A 17,421-nucleotide genomic window follows, 5' to 3' on the forward strand; every position below is an offset into this window, starting at 1 on the left:
ATATCATGGGCTCTCAAGCAAAACCATGTAATACCAAAATCCTGTTGCCAGGTGATGTGGCAGAACACAGGTGCGGTGGCTTGACATACTGAGAAACGTTGAGATTAACAGAATTACAGCAAAGCAAGCATCGATTTGAGAAAACACTGCTATCAATATTTGCTAAAATCTGGGGTCGACAGTTCCTTTTATTTATTCCTATATCCTTTATTTATTCCTATTATTTATTTGTTCCTTCCTTTATTATTATTGATTAGAAATCTTAATGATCGAACTATTTATACAGCTCCTACCTGGTACAAAATAGGATATAACAAGACATTGAATACCTTCAATTATTAAATGTAAATGTAAATGTAAATGTAAATTATTAAATACGTGCAAAGCCAGCTCAGTCAGACTGTTTTAGTTGCAATTTCTCCCGTTTCCTCAATTTCATAATCTGTCAAGACAGCGACTCTCAGTGGCTACTTTTAAACATAACATGACCAGTTTAATAACGGTCATAGAATAGCTTTCATAAACACACTGAAGGACAGCATAGACATCAAAATAACAAGTATTCGGACGTGAGGAGATCCATAGTTCCTGAAAGCATACTGGTCATCTTGTGTTCCTTTGGAATACCATTACTCAAACCGCTACTGCGAACGTCATTACAGTCTATTTTAATTATACGAACACGTCATTCGTGTCAAATCGTTCACCACATGGGGTGCGTAATAACACTGTCTTGCAGTCATTGCTATGTTTGTATTTAACCCTCATTGCTTATCATTTGAACACTCAGAAATAAAATTAGTTGTGGGTTTTATTTTTTATCTGTTCAGTACAAAATGTGTGAACAATGTTGGAATCTAAGTAGAAAGTAACCCACATTACAGGTGTCTGCTAAATAACAGAATGACACCTACCAATCTGAAAGGGAACCACTGCAATTAAAATGAAGTGACATTTTAAATATGCTTCAAAAGGCATATTTACAAAGAATCCCTTGAGACAAACCTCACCATCATTACTATTCTATGGTGACCTACAACCGATATTTGTACTTACACAGCAACTTAACAGTACTTGCAAGGTTTCAAGGTCCCTCCACAGCTTCTCTGGAACTAGCTTTTTGCAGCACAGGCAGCAAGTAATGTGTAATTGCATTCATCCACTAAATAAACAGTGTTCGTTATTACTGGCACAAGCAGCGTCTTAGCAATGCAATTAAAAACAAAGCGGAGCCAAGATTAAAACAATACAGAGCAGTCTATATTTGATGTGAGTGGGAGGTTCTTCAGACATGTTTTTGAACAACCTTTTCAGTCATACTTCCCTAAAAGTTAGCCACACGGTATGGCACCATTTAAGTCTGCCGAATTACAACAAAGAAAGTAACTTACATTTACACAAAATTAAATTATAATTATGAGAATGGCCACAAAACAGTTAAAAACCCACTTGAGTTTATTTTTGTCATTTTCTGTAGACATAAAAAAACTAGTATTAAACACTTGAAAGCCAAAAGAGCTTATGAGGGCGATTCTGTCTGTCCTTTGGTCCAGGTAAACACAATTTGCCTTCACAAATGGTAGTCCATGTATGATGGAGGTACGGAGGGGGGGGGGGTTTAAAAAAACGCAACAAAAGGAGGGGGGAAAAACAGAAAAATGTCTCTCCTCTTTGGGGTGTGGAGTCTCAACTGTGACTGGAACTGATGTAGAAACCTTGGAAAAGAAATGAAAAAAATTACTTTAGTGTGCATGTGTTGTTGCAATGTCAACATCCTTCATTGTTTTTTTTAGTATGCCCAATTTTTACACTTTACGCAACTTGCCAAGAATAGGCAGGCAAAGCTGATGTGACACATTAAATAATGGCTGGCTTTGTGCTGGCATATCACTTCATTTTCAAGTCCAAGAACCAAGACAAACATGGCAATATTTTTGATGTACTGGTGGAATTATGAAGCCTCTCTCATTATCCAGACGCGGATACACATCAAAATGTCAGCCAATCCCTGAATCACTAGGGAATTCAAACAGCTAGATACCAAGAATTACCTCTTGTGCAAAAAGGGTTTTGAGAACTTTGTCCAAATAGGAAACCTGGCATTTTGAATTAGAGATGGATCTGAAAGGCTTCTATTATTCATGAGAATAATATTCTGTTACAGAAAATTAATCAGTTGGGACCTAATTAAATTGGTTAGACAAGCTCAGAGGAACAGGATAACAGGAGGAATCCGAGGGCCACCATCCATTTCCAGTAATAAACCTCATGTCCACCTTCCAGCCACATGCAAAACCCCTCTTTTTGCTGTGATAAGGCAAACCTTTACTTCCTTTTACTGCCATATGAACTCATTGCTGCTGACTGCTCAGTGGTTACGCCAATCACACTCACCTCCCTGGCTGGTTTGCAGTGCATCGTCATCATCATCATCACTCCTGCGTCTCCATGCTCTCCTCCTCTCCCTCCCCTCCATCTTCCAGGGCCTCATCCTCGCCTTCTTTTTTCTCCGGTGGCTTCTCGTAGGCCTTCTCTGAGGGCGTCACAATCACCCCATCCCAGGTGGACATCTCTGAGGCAAGGTCTGGGGTGCAGGGCAAGGGCAAGAGTGAGTGTAAGCTCACCATTTAACACTTCAGCCTAATAAAACTTCACACAGAAAGAGATTACTTTGGTGGATGCATCCAACAGACCTACTGAGCAGATGGAGAAGTGTAACCATGTTTGCATATTGTCTGGCGGCAGTGTAGCATAGTGGTAAGGAGCAGGGCTTGTACCAAAAGCTTACTGGTTCGATTCCCTGCTGGGGCACTGCTGCTCTACCCTTGGGCAAGGTACTAAACCCACAATTGCCTCAGTAAATATCCAGCTGTATAAAGGGATAACATGTAAAAAATTGTAAGTTTTTCTGGATAAGAGCATCTACTAAATGACAATAATGTAATGTAAAGTATATATTCCACCACAAATGAGAACAGCAAGGGTTGTGTGGGATGAGCATGTGCTATGCGGCTGCATAGGAGCGAGTCTGTTGCATGGATGAGAGGGATGGCAATGTGCAACATGGATGTGTGAGGTGATTACCACATGTTCAGGATCTACTCATGTGTTCAGGGTCTATTCACTCACAGCTAGCGTCTCCCTCCAGGCCCAGGATCTTCCTGTAACCCCCATGTGAGAGAATTCTCACCAGCGTTTGGGCTGTGAAGCAGACCATGTCCTAAACACAAAGAAACAAAAACACAGTAAGGGTTAAAAGGACAAACAGTAGGTTTGTCCTTTTAACACACAACTGCAGATTCAAACCAGGCAGCAAACACGCATTCCCTGCTGAGACGATGGGTTCATCAATGAGTAACGCTGCACTGCATGCCTGTATGTAAGAGACGTCCATCTGCACGTACCTGTTGTTCCAGTGTCATGACGGTGTGCACCCGGAAGTTGCCACTCTCACAGGGGTCAGTGATGCCCACGGAGCCTGGCAGGAAGAGCCCCGCTGCCAGCATCTGCAGACATCGTCTAAAAGGAGACACACAAAGACATGGCATAACTGTTAGCATCCTCTGGCATGAAGAGCATCAGAACTGCTGCAGGAAGCTTGTACAAATGAACATGTTCTACTACTTCACACATTAGCTAGGACGTAAAGAACCTTCTGCTATGAAGCTTGTACTAAGCTGTACTAAGCAAATAATGGCATAGCAGAGGAACAGAAAACACAGCCGAATGCTGTCAGACTCCAATGGACTAGACTCACCTGTAGGCCACATTCAGAGATAGGGGCTGTCTGGACGGGTTGTTCATAACTGCAGAGTGACCCTGAAGAGCAAGACCCACACATCACTCACTTTAAATGAGAGTCGATGACAAAAAAAGGGACCAAATATGAGTGCCTCAACACAGCCCAAAGCTCAACTTGGCTCTTATTTCCAGTCCTATTTTTTTCAATAAATTTGCCATCTGTTAAGCCTGAATAAGGCAGCTTGTTAAATTATATAAAAGTGAAGTCAGAACTTGCGTAATTGCCCCCCGATCAAATGTTATCTGCTAAACTCTTGATACCCCCACTGGACTACGAACAAATTAGGTCTGTCAGCAAGAAACACAACAGGGTGCATGTATCCAACAATCTGACACTTTTGTACCAAAACATCTTTGTAAAGATCCCAGGCTTTCCATTTTTATAAACACATATGGGATCACTTTCACTCCCTTTCCAGTGGAATATTCAGTACATCACGCAAAGCATGTCGCTTGCCACATACGCAAATGTCAATTCTGAAAAGTAATGAATAAGAAGACACTTTGGCTGGTTCCCCCTGGACACACCAGCTGCTTTTCATGAACAGTACACAAGTCAACACATCTCAGCAAAATGGGCTCACCAGTAAGTCCAGGATCCAAGGTGTCAGGGGCTCAAACCCTGGGAATCTGACCCTCAGGTCTTTCAGCAGGCGGATCAGAACTTTAACCCTGATGGACAAGAACCAGAACCGCAATTTACAATCCACACAGACACAGGCTGACCGTGATGGCCAAGAGTATTACTCATACCCTTCAGCTGAAATAATGCAACATGCAAAGGATACAGTGTTCACTGAGCCATGACATTTCCCAGTGCCCACACTGCCCTTCTTCAGTTCGTTAAACATTCATGCCTGGTAAATTTCTGAGAATTGAGAAAGGCTTACGTGGACTGGGAGGCGTTCTCCTCAAACCAGCGGGCGTGGCGGATGGCAGCTAGGGCACTCTGTAGCACCTTGATGTCCACTGTGAGAAAGGGAGAGGGGATTATGGGGTAGGAGGGATTGGGGGGTGATCAGCACACCATTGTACTGCACAATTTTACAGCGCAACAGTGCGAATTGAGCCCTAACAGGCCTGGTTCCTCCATCTCTTCAACAGTTGCCCATATCCTTCCTGCCCCCTCAGCTGAACTCACCCTCTCATCACACACATACAATGCAATTCTTCCCAACATGGGAGGTGTACCTCATATAATGTGCTTTAGGTTTGTAGATTGTCTTGTGCCCAAGGCTGATAAATTCTTACAGCACACCATCTGTAAGTCTAAGCTCATATTCCAGCCCACGTTCCTCCTCTCCCAATGAGCCGATTACATACGGTGTAGCTCGGGGTCCAGTTTGCGCAGGTTTGGGGGAACAGTAGTGATGAGGATTTTCACTGTGGCGTCTGCAGAGCTGATCTCGAAGCCCGTTTCGTTCGTCAGCATGGACAACACTGTAACAGAGAGGAACATTTCAACTCAATACGTTTCATCCTTCGGAAGAAACACCTGGAAAATTGTCAGTGTGAATTTTTAAGGTATCAATGTGCTGGCTCAGGGAATACAATTTCACTGTTCAGAAAATCACCATTTGCTCTAATCTGCTACTCTGAGCTTTATGCCTAGTGAAAGATGCGACTCTTCCTGCTAAGTTCACAGGAAAGAACAAATCCTAAAGTCTGAAGAGGCGTTAAGACAAAGAAAGAGATACCATAAATAATGTAATGTTATCTGGAATTACTTCCAGAATGACATAAGCAATTACAATTCCAGCAATTAGTGTAACACTACTCTGTATGACACAGAATTAGAAGAGTGTACAGTAAGGGAGGATCAACAAAAAATGAGTTGGCAAATATAGGAGTGAGGTCAAAACAGCTCTTCACTCAAATCCGATGGAACAACAGCTTTACACCACACTCCTTCAGCAGCTATATCCTTTAATTTCTAATTTCCATCACTGACACATTATGATGGTACATCTGAACACCTCTACCTGTCCTGGAAAACATCATAGAACAGACATAAACAACAAAATGTCAACTCATCTGAAAGAGGTGGACAGCCAGAAGAGTAAATACATAGAAAAAAAGCTAATACCTTCTGCTGGGTCCTGGACACGAAGGGTCTCCACGACCTTGTTTCCTAGTGCTGCAACTGCCTCCACTTGAAAAATGTGTTAGAGAGACAGAAACAGGAATTACTGCCAACAGTATTTTACTAAATGTGATTTTAGTACTACACATATTCTGCTGCTTTGATAGACTTGGCAGCACTTCTAAGTATCTAGGGCTGGCATAGGGTATCACTTACATGTAGGCAGTATCTTCAGAATAACAACTAGATCTGCTACATTGTGGCCTGTTGTCATGGTGCCCTTCTTGTAAGAGCCCACTTGACGAACTTCCTCAATTTGCTGGTCAGGGAAAATAGAGAAACCTGGACAATCAGTAACGCAGCACTACAAAACTCTTGTTCATTCAGCTGTTATATTAACAGACTTTCCACAATAGGTTACAACACTCTTTTCAATAAAAAGAGCAGTCAGCTAACACTCACCACTTCAAAGTTTCCAGGGGCCACAATAAGATTATCAATAACATTATTGATCTTGGTCACCAGGGACAAGATGGAAGACTAAAAGAAAGGAGAGAGAGAGACAAAAAAAGTTCTTCACATTACATTGTTGGCATTTAGTGGAAGCTCCTATCCAGGGCTACTTGCTTAGGTTCCAATTTTACATGTTTCCATATACATAGCTGGTTATTTACTTAATTCAGGGTTAAGTACCTTGCCCAAGGGTACAACACCAGTGCCCCTTTGGGGGATCAAACTGGCAACCTGAATGGGTATCTTTTCTGTGTCGATGAAGATGTCTAGTCAACAAGCCGTGTTAGGAAGGTATACGTGTATCTTCAGAAGTGTGTGTGCATGTGTGTATGACAGTAGATCAATGGCTTTGTGAGACACAAATTGATACCTGTTCGGCAGGGGTTGGAGTCAGGTCCTGATTCCGCTTCAATAAACATTCACTGAAGGCTGTCTCGTCTGGGGCTGGCTTCACTCGCGGGAATGCCATCTCACACTGAGGGGTGAGGAAAAGAAGTTCAACCACCATTAAAATGAGCACTGCACTGCATTGGTTTTAACCATGTGGAAATAAAGCATAACTGAGTTGAATAAGAAAAGTCTAAAATTGCCACCAAACAGCACAGGTTCAAATATACTCCTCTCTGCAAGGGCCCAAAGTGTAGTATGTATGGAATATGGCCAACAGTATGTAACCTCACTAGCTTTCATAGAATTGACTTGCCATAAACAAAAACTATACACAATGCAAAATGCTGACGATCACAGTCTTGTACAGCTCTCAAACGTGCATGCAGGCAGGTTTGACAAGAACAGGGAGACACTCACCACATAGAAGTCAAAGGGGATGTGTGGGACAAAAGGTCGATACCTAAAAAAACAACCACTTAATCGACAAGGTTTCTCATTTCAAACATCTACACATTCGGCTCCCAGTATTGACGAACGCCCATCTTACTTTGATGATGTGAACAAAAATGCATTCCAAAATATGCAATTAAAAGAATTCCTACGTCAGTGAAAATTAGTCTCAACATACCATCATGAAAAATATGTATATGTTGTACGAACGATAATTCGCTTGGAAATGCATCCTACCAGTCACACACAGTGTTGGCAGATATAAGGACAGCTAACTAGCTACTCACCCCTGCGCCAGCCCTCCTCGGGACCCGAACCGGCCACCCCGGCCCCGGCCCCGATCGCCTCTGTAACAGAAAAATGGCAGTCGTTTTCAGCATCAATGGTACTGTACCAGCTGCAATGCGAACGACGCTCTCCGCCCCCAGCACAGCAGATACGCTAGCTAACTGCTGCTCGGTGAGCATAAACAAGTTGCTAGTTAGTCACACAGCTGTCAAGCGACACTATCAGAGAATGACTGCTTTTGATAACCCTACACAACCGAAATCTGTTGTTCCTGTTACCCGGCAATGGCACACACTGGCTCTAGCTACAAAGCTCGTAGCTCGCTATCAGCCCATTCAACAAATTAACGATAGCCAAACTCATCATTGTGTACATTAGCTGTTCAGAATCGAGTTAGATAGCTAAGCAATGTAAATGTATAGTTAACAAGCAACCTATGCAATTGTTTGGCAATTAAGGTTGATGATTACCGAGCTAGTCGCAATATACAATGTAAGATTAGCCTCGTTGCATCTGTTAATACAGGCTTTGGCCGGCGCAATTAAGCAATAATGACCTACAAAGCTAGCTTGCTAACGGGTAATGTATACAGAAGTCAAAGCGTTGTTGATGAGTAGCGAGAAGGCAACTGAACTCGCGTGCCATGCAGGCCTCACTAGCTAACTAGCTAGCTAGCCGGCCATTCAAACGCCGTGACTTCTGATCGTAAACCTCACACACTAACGCAGAATAAGTCTGCGTCCAGATAAATAGTCCAGATATGCAAGCCATTTCGCACACCTCGCTAAGCATCTAGAGTCACAGTAGTTTAATACTGCTGGTGCAAATAAAAGCTAGCCGGCATGACACGATTCGCTAAACTAGATATTGGTTCTTTCTAGTACCGAGGCTTGAGGCCTACCAAGCTGGCAAGCCAACAATGTCGCTTCAGCTAATTCATCCAATACCTGCACTTAACATGCATTTCACGGAAAGACAAAACAGCTGCCAAATTACACATTAAACACCATTGAATTAGCTACCTCATTGCGTAAGACGTTTTGGAGGTTTATGGATCCCAACAAGGAGAATTATTTGTTTCTCTTCCCTTCTCGCTGCAGTAGGCTACGTTCTCGAGTACCCCTCTCCAGAACAGTAATTCTGGGGGTAACGTTAGAGGGCCAATCACAAATGGGAAATGCAACGGTGCTACGCGTTGGTTGGCCGTCGATTTTTGTAGGCGGGACTACAAACGAAACTGAAGGTACTCCGTTATAGTCTTGAATGAATGAACAGATGAATGAACGCCTGAGAAGTCGCCATAGGTACGTATACACAACCAAAGGGCTATTGTTCGTACAAAGCAGAGTGGCGCAGCGGAAGCGTGCTGGGCCCATAACCCAGAGGTCGATGGATCGAAACCATCCTCTGCTAGGATTTTTAGGACAGCTTTATTTAAAGTAACGCCAGAAGAGCAGTTACGACAAAATACTGTAGATATGCGATTTAAAATATCCTCCTAGAAAATGAATAAAAAATACATCAATCTACTATCAGTAAATCCATTAAATTCCCCAAATACGCAACGCACACAATCATTTGTTCAGACTTCTGCCGGATGCACCAAGGTTGAGCTGCCATTTTTATTCTCACAAACCGGTTTTCAGATGGACTTATTCTGCGGCATTTAAATGAAGCTTCCTGTTTACGCGTACACAGACCCGCGTAAGCACACTCACCACCTAGCACTCAGCTCACTACTTTAACGGACCCATTCATTACTGCACATCGATGGAATTTTTTTTAGTCTTTATTAAAATTATGGAGAACAGGCTCATATCAAACATATGAACAATAAAAAAATTGACATTTTTGCTGAATCTACAATTTGCAATACATAGTATATATTTTTTTAAAGTTTTGTTTTCATTCAGCTTTTTAAAATCAGCTTGCTTGACCATATCAATCTTAGCTGGCCTTGGAATTACAGACACCATCCTAAAGAAAAATAAATAACATAAGCAAGTTTTTGTCAGGAAAAAAAAATCTCAAATGTCTTCAAACATCCGTTGTGCTGATTATCAGCGCAGTTTCTGAAGTGATAACATTTAACATATGCAAACCTAGACAAATTCAACAAAACAGCCAACATGCCTGCTCACTCATCATTACGGGTTTGGAGGTCAGAAACAAACTTACTCCTGACATTCAAGACCAAAAGAGTTTAAATTCAAACACTGCAAAATCAATCCAGATCTGATGCGCAAAGTTATCACAGGAGTACATCTGACACAACAGTACTGAGGCGCTTTCTGCAGGAATCTGCTGACAAACTTCTAACACACACTACAGAACTGATTCAGTGACTTCTTTAAACATTACATCCACTTATGTCAATGGCTTAGGGATCCATGAGGACTTGATCCCGTAAAAGACCCTTGCCAGTCAGGATGGGTTTGGGGTTCAACAACTACATTGTACAGGTTTTCACACAAAAGAGAACAGGCACTGACCACTTCATCTTAGCAGCATTTAGGACATCACATCACACAAACCTATAAAACAATGTCAATAAAATATAAAGAGACATGTGAAAATCTACAAATAAAATACTGACATCCGGTAGTAATGGCAAAACACAACTTGAGAAAGATGGTAGGGTAGTGAGATCATCCCTTTGAGAGAAGAGAGGGGAAAAAAAAAAATCTTCAGTCGGTGCAATCATGAAGGCTCTGGAGTGATCTGCAAAGGTCTTATTGGCTTTTATACTAGTGCTGCAGAGTAGTAACAGACACTTAATCTAATGTTGGCCTGTTAATGAAACAGTCAGTCCCAAATAACGATTTGTTCAAGTACATTTAAGCCAAGATATGGGATGTACATGGGCCCCTCCCCCCCACCTTTCCGCTGTCACAGTACTCTTACTGTAGCACAGGTCAGGTTTACAAGTAATCCCATAAATGTAGCTGTTCCCCTTCGTGCACATCTGCATATGCTCAATGTGTGTGTATGCCTCTGGTCAGTTGGCGTTTAAGATTACTAAAAGTGTCAGTGAACGTGTTGGTCTCAGCCTGTGTGTGTCGATGGGCGGCAGCAGAGCGTGAGCACAGGTCTTGGCATGGAGTGGGGTGTGCATGCCCCATGCTCTTGTGTGGTCATTTGAGGTGACAGTGCCAACAACCGCTCAACCATCAACCATCAGGCAGTTGGTCAGAGTATGCTTGCCGTGAGCACAAGTCCAGTCAGTCTGTATATATAACGAGGGTCAAAACCGCGGGTCAGTTTCTCTGCGAGTCTCTGAAGGCTTGACGCTGTGGTGGTCTACTCCATGCCTTCTGGGTCGGCCTGGGCCATGTAGGCGTCCAGCTCGGCGTCCAGGTGGCCCTTGGTCTTCGACATGTAGGCATCCAGCTGGTTGTCCAGCTGCTCCCGGGTGACCGCAGGGCGCCCAACCCCTCTGCCACGGCCCCGCCCACGGCCCCTGCCCCCAAACCCTCCACGTCCACGCAGGCCTGCAGACAGATTATACCACAATTTCGTGATGATCATTTATAAAATAAAATGTTGCTACACAACATATATAACAACTAAAAACAAAAATCTACAAAATGTTGGTGCAACCATTGATAGTTTGCACAGCTTCATTCAGGACCTTCTTCCCTTCATGTTAACGCTTATGTGGAGTATTTTAATAGAAACACAGCTGCTGTTGATATGGAGAGACCATCAACAGTTGAGCACAGTTACCGTCAGTCTGTCCACATCTAAATTTCACCATCAAACTCAAGAGAAAGGGTACACACGACAGAACTTTATTCTATTTACGTTTGAACCCTTGAGCTAAGTGGGCTTCAGTAAAATACCCATCTGTATAACTGCAAGTTATACAAGTCACTCTGGCTGCAGGTATCTGCTAAGCAGGTAAAGGGCAGTGAAAGCCCAATCCTCACCTTTTCCTCCCAGTCCTCCCCGGGCCCCTCGCCCCATCAGCGCCCCTCCACGACCCACCAGGCCCCCTCTCTGCCTCAGCCCCCGGCGCACTCCCAGTCGGGCGGGGCCACCACGCCCACGCATCTGACCTACACCTGCAGGAAGGGGTGTGTCATGCATTGTGACATCATTCCACACAGCTCTTCATGGCATTCACCATGTTGCTGCATAAACCAGCTACATTCATCTAAACTCAGTGGGGTTAATTATTTGTTATTTTCTGCATGGCTTACTACATACTTATGCCTCCAGCTGTCACTAGAGGCAACTTCCTTTTTGCTAGCTTCAGATGTCTACTTTACATATGCTGCATTCCCATGTAAAAAATTATCAACAAATGGATATTAACACCCTGAACTCAATGAAACTGAAAAGGATCATATTTCTGAGGGAGGTCGTCAGCCTTGGTCAGATTAATGTTTGCAGCATTAGTAGACAAGTGACTGAGTGCTACTTTGAGTTACATGGTCTGGAATGACAGCTGGTATTTTTCTGCATTTCAGCCAAATGTCCCAAACAAAATGTCTTTAGTAATGAGAGAAATTTTCAAAGCATCAGTGCTGCCTGGTCACAAGAATGGTTCACTACATTGATTCATTATGTAAAGTGAAACAATCCTATACACATATTTTATCTAGATATAATGAAACATGTTATTTGAATTTTACTGTAAATTGGTGACAGCTTGTATTCATAAGTTATAGGCTGAGCATTTTGTCTTTAATCTTTATAAGAGCTTATAAGGCCTTAGGAAAATAGTCATTTTTCATGCATCTCCTCCAAACAAATATTGCTTACATATCAACACGGCCAACCACTGCATGATGCTCAGATGGAGGAGCTTATGGACAGTGCCGTGCACCTACACTCACCTCTGAGAGACATTGCCCCCCTCATGGCACCTCCTCGTCCGCCCCGACCTCGGAGTCCTCGGGTCATCCCTCGCAGTCCTCCCATGGGGAACCCCCGGCCTCCAGGACCCCCCCTCACCGCCCCCAGGGGCCGACCCAGCCGGGCCTGGATGTTGCTCTTCCCCAGTCGCTGCTTCAGGCTCTGCGGGCGAGACGGAGGAGATGCGGCAGGCAGAGGGAGAGGAAGTCAGTGACAGTGTGGCACTCCTCCAAGACCAAAAGCATTAAAATGCAACTCTCTATGACTGGATTTCAAAGGAAAAAAAAAAAAGGTGGCCAGGACTGTCGTTTTAGCAACCCCCCGATTTTCACTGTGTCTCTCCGTAACCTGGACCCGAGGTCGTGGCTCCCCCTGGGGTACAGTGCAGGACCAGCATGCCTGCAGTCTTGCAGCCCCAGCCCAGTCCACTGTCAGGGCGGTGGGAGTCTGACTCAAGGATAAAACAAACACTACACATAGCTTCAGTCAGAGTTCCCTGGCATTACCAACTTAAACAGCGTGTCCCAACCCAGATCTAGGAACCAAAAACTGAAAGCATCAGCCAAATATTTATGCACACCATCACTCCTTTTTGATCTCTCTAAATGGCCACTGAGTTTTGGTGCCTCCGGTCCCTCCATCGCCGAAGTTTGCCCCCACACCCCTGTTCCTCACCTGTTTGTGCTGCAGGGCGGCCTGCACAGAGGGCCTGTTCTCCATCTGCTGTGCCAGCCGGCGGTTGCGAGCACTGGCCATGTGCTGCTGCTGCATGGTGGCCCTGATGTTGACTGGTACTGGCTGCTTGTTCTTCAACATGTTAGTGAAGCTTGAGGAATAGAGACGGGGAGGGAGAAGGAGGACAGGAGGGGGGGGGGGGGGGGTTGGAGGAGGCAGGAAGGTTTCAAGGCAAATCATTTAACACCAGACGCATCCAGCAAGAGATGAAATGCCTGCTCTTCTCCCCCACCCCCAAAATACATTTGCGTAATTATTCTGCAGAGAAAGAACAAAGTAGCACAGTAGTAATTTAGTGGAAAGACAAAAAAAAGCCTAGGGATGGCGCTATAAAGACATCTGAATGCATAAGAAAGCAAAAGAAAGAGAGAAGCTGGAAAGTTCAGACATGAAAGGAAGAAAGAACAGAAGGTTGTGCCTCTTACAGGCTGCCTGCCTCCCTGCAATGATGAGGAATCTTCCCAGAAACCAAGGGAGTGGCAGGGGAGGCAGCCCAGGACTGGAGATATGACCAGGCATCCAGCCTCTTACAGCCCAGACCGCGCTCTGTAGTGTATGCATGGAAGGCTGAGAGAGAGGGCAGGACAAGGGGAGCTGGTGGGAGAGATGGCAGAGGGTGGGGCAAGAAAAGGGAGAAAGCGCGTCTGGGCTAGGACTGGGCACCTGGTTTCAAATCAAGACAAAGGAAGGGGTAAAAAAATATACATATGCAAGAAAGTGAAACGGGTAAAACTCCTACATATTCTGGTAATGGGGCGATTGTAGAGAGCAGGCGGGAGAGGAGAGAAACGGTTTGCGTGTGTGCCTTCTCATGCTGCATTTCTGCACTGACGGGCAGCAGCAGTGCTGCTCCTCCACTCCCATGACACCCGCTCTGTGACCGCAATGCCTGGCACCGAGGACACCAGAGGCAGATTTACAGGGACTGTTCGCTCCGGAACAGCCCCCTCACCTCACACTACTGTAGCCCTCTCTCATGTTGGTTGCGTATTTCCCAAACATGCTTCCAATTCCTTTTTTTTTGTTGTTGCTCGATATCCTCCTTTTTTCCTATACAAGCTACAATATTTTGTGAGCATACACCCATTCCAGTGGCTTTCCATTCATGTATCCTCTTCTCTCCCCTTGTCATTTCCATGCTGCACAGGGGCGTGCACGTGACAGCAAAAGTAGCTTGCTCTTGCTCTACATATCAATATATTTCTCTGTCCTCTGGCACTGAGTGTGGGGTGCGTCTCACCGCTCATTCAGGGACACTTTGGTGGTGCTTTTCAGCACGACTTTCTGAGAGGAAGGGGCACTCATTGCGTCTTCACTGTGCTGGCAAGTTCCTGGGCGACAGTAAGTGACATGTGAGGGAAAAGGGGGATGGGGGAAGGGGGAAGGGGAAGGTAGTGGGACAGAGGAGAAGAGAGGCGTTAGCAGTTCTACTTCTAAACTCCACTTTCACTAACACTGCATGACAATCATCATAGGCTACATTGAATAGATATTTAATTGTGAACAACGCATCGCTACATTTCAGTGTGGACACTGAGTGCTGGCTTGTAAAGTTGCTCGAAAGGCGTTCCACAGTTCTGTAGGCCAGCTAGAGGTAGTAAAGGGATGCTGTTACGTCAGCTGGCTATCTTGCTGCTTTGGACTGAAGAGCTGCATTGCTCCGACGCCCCCTCCCCCTTCACGAACCAATTGCTGCCTACTGTAACAAGCTAGTTAGGCAGGTAGCTTGGAAACCAGCGGACTAAAGATTATTCTCGAAAAACTGGAAACCTACGATTAACCTGACAAGATTCCGAAGCAACGACTACAGGGATAAGTTATCCAAGTACAGCACACAGCTAACCTCATTGTTAGCTAATTGGCTAATTTGAAATCTAGGACACTTTAAATGACTGGCTAATATTCGTATCTAGTAGTGGTGGGTTATCTAGCTAGTTAGCAACCTGAACAGCTAAACACAGTTGCCAAAGTAACTCACCAAAAGCATGTTTGACAGAAGTAAAAGGCAGAAGACACAAACTCACGTTGCTGCGTTGTCTGAGTAGAAATGTCGGCTCGCGTGCTGGGTAGATAGCAAGGTGGCTGCAAGCAAGCAAACGTGTTGCGTATTTCGCCCTTTTATATCTTCTTAATTAACTAGATACGACTTCGTCAGAATTGGTTTGTTTGTTTTTTTCAGGCAGTACTATCTATTTCTGCACACTCACGAAGCCCCTAGACAATTCACCCCAGCTCCCGCTATCAAAATGGTAGGCTTTAAGGTACAAACCAGGGAAAATGGAGCATTTTATACTGTTACGTAGAATACCGCGAGACTTTGAGGCGGTTGCATTTTTCTAAGCAAACGACGCACAAGATTATTGTGGTTTGATAGTTATCACTTTGGATGTTAGGACTAATTACATCGTGTGTTTTAGTTAAATAAAATAACTGTTCAAAGAATTCAAGAAATATTTATGAATAACTTTATATATATTATTTTATATGATCATATTATTCTCATAGCAATGAGATGACAAAGCAGCAACCTTTTGACTTTAAATAGGGCCAATGGCCAATGATGGCTCACAAAGTGCTAAAAAATAGAACATACAGAGATGATGCCATGGCTGTACCTATGCTCAGGTGCGTGCAACATGGTACAGCACATGTTCCTGAGGCAATTACATGTGAATTGTTACAATTTACAAGTACAGTACATGTTTTCACTACGTACTTTTCTGTAACCACATGCTGCATGTAGGCTGCTGTGCCTAGCTTTGGCCACAAGAGAACAGTGTTTGCCCTGATGTTTCATGCTCCATCAAACACAACAGCATTTGCAAACTTAAAAACGTGTTAATAAAACATGAAATTAATTTCAACAGTATTTACTTGCCATCCATATATTACCTGTATAAAGCGAAACTGATTTACTCCTATAGAAATGACTGCTGTACAGTGGACCAACACGTGGATATGCCGGCCTTTAAATATTAAAGAAGACTGACATGTACAAGCCATTCTTCATTGTAGAACCCATCTCCTCTTCTCTAGGTCTGAATGTGAATATTTCATGTATATTACCCAAATCTAGCTGTTCTATATTTGCCAAATTAAAAGCAAAATAAACAAACGTTACCTCATGGTGTGCACATCTGCATTTTCCACATTATGGCTAATTTTGTTTTATGACTTTTTCACTTTAACATTTGCTTAATTTTAGGTTTATTATAAATTAGCCTGCACATCAAAAAGGCCCTGTCTGTGTGCCAGTATGACATTGTTACCTTGAGATTTTGATCTTAGAAATGGTTGCTGAGAGGAAGTTTGATTGTATCTAAAGTGAATTTCAAATGAAGCCAAACTAAAATCAAAATGTCTCAGCCTTGCTCTTGTTGCCACAATTTAAATATACAGTATCTATGAAGAGTGAAAAATGAATACTGTTCATTTAAGATCTGTGCATTTTGTTTAGATTCCCTTTTTGATTTTTGAATGTTTACATTGGCTTCTAGCAAGCATTGTTTTAATGAATTTAAAGCAACAGTGATTTGCCCAAAATTACTACAGCAACACCTAAAGCACTGTAAAGTGCAACAAGCCATCTCAAATCAAATCAAAATATCAGGTAAATAATTTATTTTCCCCATGCTTAAGAAATTTGCTCTCTCTTTTGGATTTATTTTCACTTCACTGGAAACTGGATCATGGTTGCAACAAATCCATACTCAGTCCTTGCTGACACAACACTGAAGTAGTTCTTGTATTATTACTCTACTGAACTGTGTATATTAAAGTGGCTGGCCATAGATAAAGAAAGACCAACCATATGAAAGAGATGTTGCATCACTCTTGAGTGTAATGTTTTGAATTTCATCCAACTTTAGAAAGAAACAGAAAACACTCTCAACCACATTGGAAAAGTGGGGTAAGGGTGGATGTGTCCTTTTTAATTTGGGTGGTGAAAGATGCAGTGGCTTGAGCTAGCAGTATTTGTCCAGCATATACTTAACCATTGTGGGTAAGTACTCTTATGATTCTTAATAGTGCCACCCCAATAGCTTCACATTTGCACAGTTCTTTTAAGTCATTACGTTACATTATTTAACAGACGATCTTACCCAGAGCGACATACATAGGTTACAGTTGTTTACAATGTTAGTCATTTATACAGCTGGATATTTACTGAGGCAATTGTGGGTTAAGTACCTTTCCCAAGGGTACAGCAGCAGTGCCTCAGTGGGGAATCAAACCAGCAATCTTTCAGTTACAAGTCCTGCTCCTTTAGCACTATGCTATGCTGCTGCCTACGGCTCATC

The 17,421-nt window shown here is 43.4% G+C and overlaps 2 protein-coding genes and 1 non-coding gene across 3 annotated transcripts; 1 reads left to right on the forward strand and 2 right to left on the reverse strand.

Annotated features, from left to right (window-relative positions):
- Positions 1 to 1,531: 1,531 nt before the first annotated feature.
- ilf2 (interleukin enhancer binding factor 2) lies at positions 1,532 to 8,664 on the reverse strand. The gene is made up of 15 exons (XM_036539107.1): positions 8,548 to 8,664; positions 7,525 to 7,584; positions 7,205 to 7,247; positions 6,768 to 6,872; positions 6,347 to 6,424; positions 6,101 to 6,203; positions 5,888 to 5,953; positions 5,125 to 5,241; positions 4,692 to 4,770; positions 4,386 to 4,473; positions 3,758 to 3,819; positions 3,405 to 3,519; positions 3,130 to 3,220; positions 2,395 to 2,584; positions 1,532 to 1,715 (listed from the first exon to the last, which is right to left on the reverse strand). The coding sequence occupies exons 1-14, from the start codon at positions 8,550 to 8,552 to the stop codon at positions 2,433 to 2,435; spliced, it is 1,164 nt and encodes a 387-aa protein (XP_036395000.1). The 5' UTR covers positions 8,553 to 8,664; the 3' UTR covers positions 1,532 to 1,715; positions 2,395 to 2,432.
- Positions 8,665 to 8,866: 202 nt separating this feature from the next.
- Positions 8,867 to 8,938, forward strand: trnam-cau. The gene has a single exon. It is a non-coding gene; the product is annotated as a tRNA-Met (tRNA).
- Positions 8,939 to 9,345: 407 nt separating this feature from the next.
- chtopb (chromatin target of PRMT1b) lies at positions 9,346 to 15,377 on the reverse strand. Its single transcript, XM_036539759.1, has 6 exons — positions 15,145 to 15,377; positions 14,361 to 14,451; positions 13,061 to 13,211; positions 12,367 to 12,547; positions 11,455 to 11,589; positions 9,346 to 11,016 (listed from the first exon to the last, which is right to left on the reverse strand). The coding sequence occupies exons 2-6, from the start codon at positions 14,423 to 14,425 to the stop codon at positions 10,826 to 10,828; spliced, it is 723 nt and encodes a 240-aa protein (XP_036395652.1). The 5' UTR covers positions 14,426 to 14,451; positions 15,145 to 15,377; the 3' UTR covers positions 9,346 to 10,825.
- Between the last annotated feature and the right edge of the window lie 2,044 nt (positions 15,378 to 17,421).

Source organism: Megalops cyprinoides, chromosome 10 (assembly GCF_013368585.1).
Source record: "Megalops cyprinoides isolate fMegCyp1 chromosome 10, fMegCyp1.pri, whole genome shotgun sequence".
Lineage (NCBI taxonomy): Eukaryota > Metazoa > Chordata > Actinopteri > Elopiformes > Megalopidae > Megalops > Megalops cyprinoides.

Bases quoted from the DNA above. Each gene is read 5' to 3' on its own strand.
- chtopb (XM_036539759.1), bottom strand. From the start codon at position 14,425: ATGAGTGCCCCTTCCTCTCAGAAAGTCGTGCTGAAAAGCACCACCAAA. The intron at 11,590-12,366 runs GTGAGTGTAGGT...CCCTTCCTGCAG, and splicing joins GGGGGCAATGTCTCTCAGAG to GTGTAGGTCAGATGCGTGGG. The intron at 11,017-11,454 runs GTGAGGATTGGG...ATCTGTCTGCAG, and splicing joins GGGAGGACTGGGAGGAAAAG to GCCTGCGTGGACGTGGAGGG.
- ilf2 (XM_036539107.1), bottom strand. The intron at 6,873-7,204 runs GTGAGTGTCTCC...CTCACCCCTCAG, and splicing joins TCCCCTTTGACTTCTATGTG to TGTGAGATGGCATTCCCGCG. The intron at 3,520-3,757 runs GTGAGTCTAGTC...GTCTCCTTTTAG, and splicing joins TCTCTGAATGTGGCCTACAG to ACGATGTCTGCAGATGCTGG.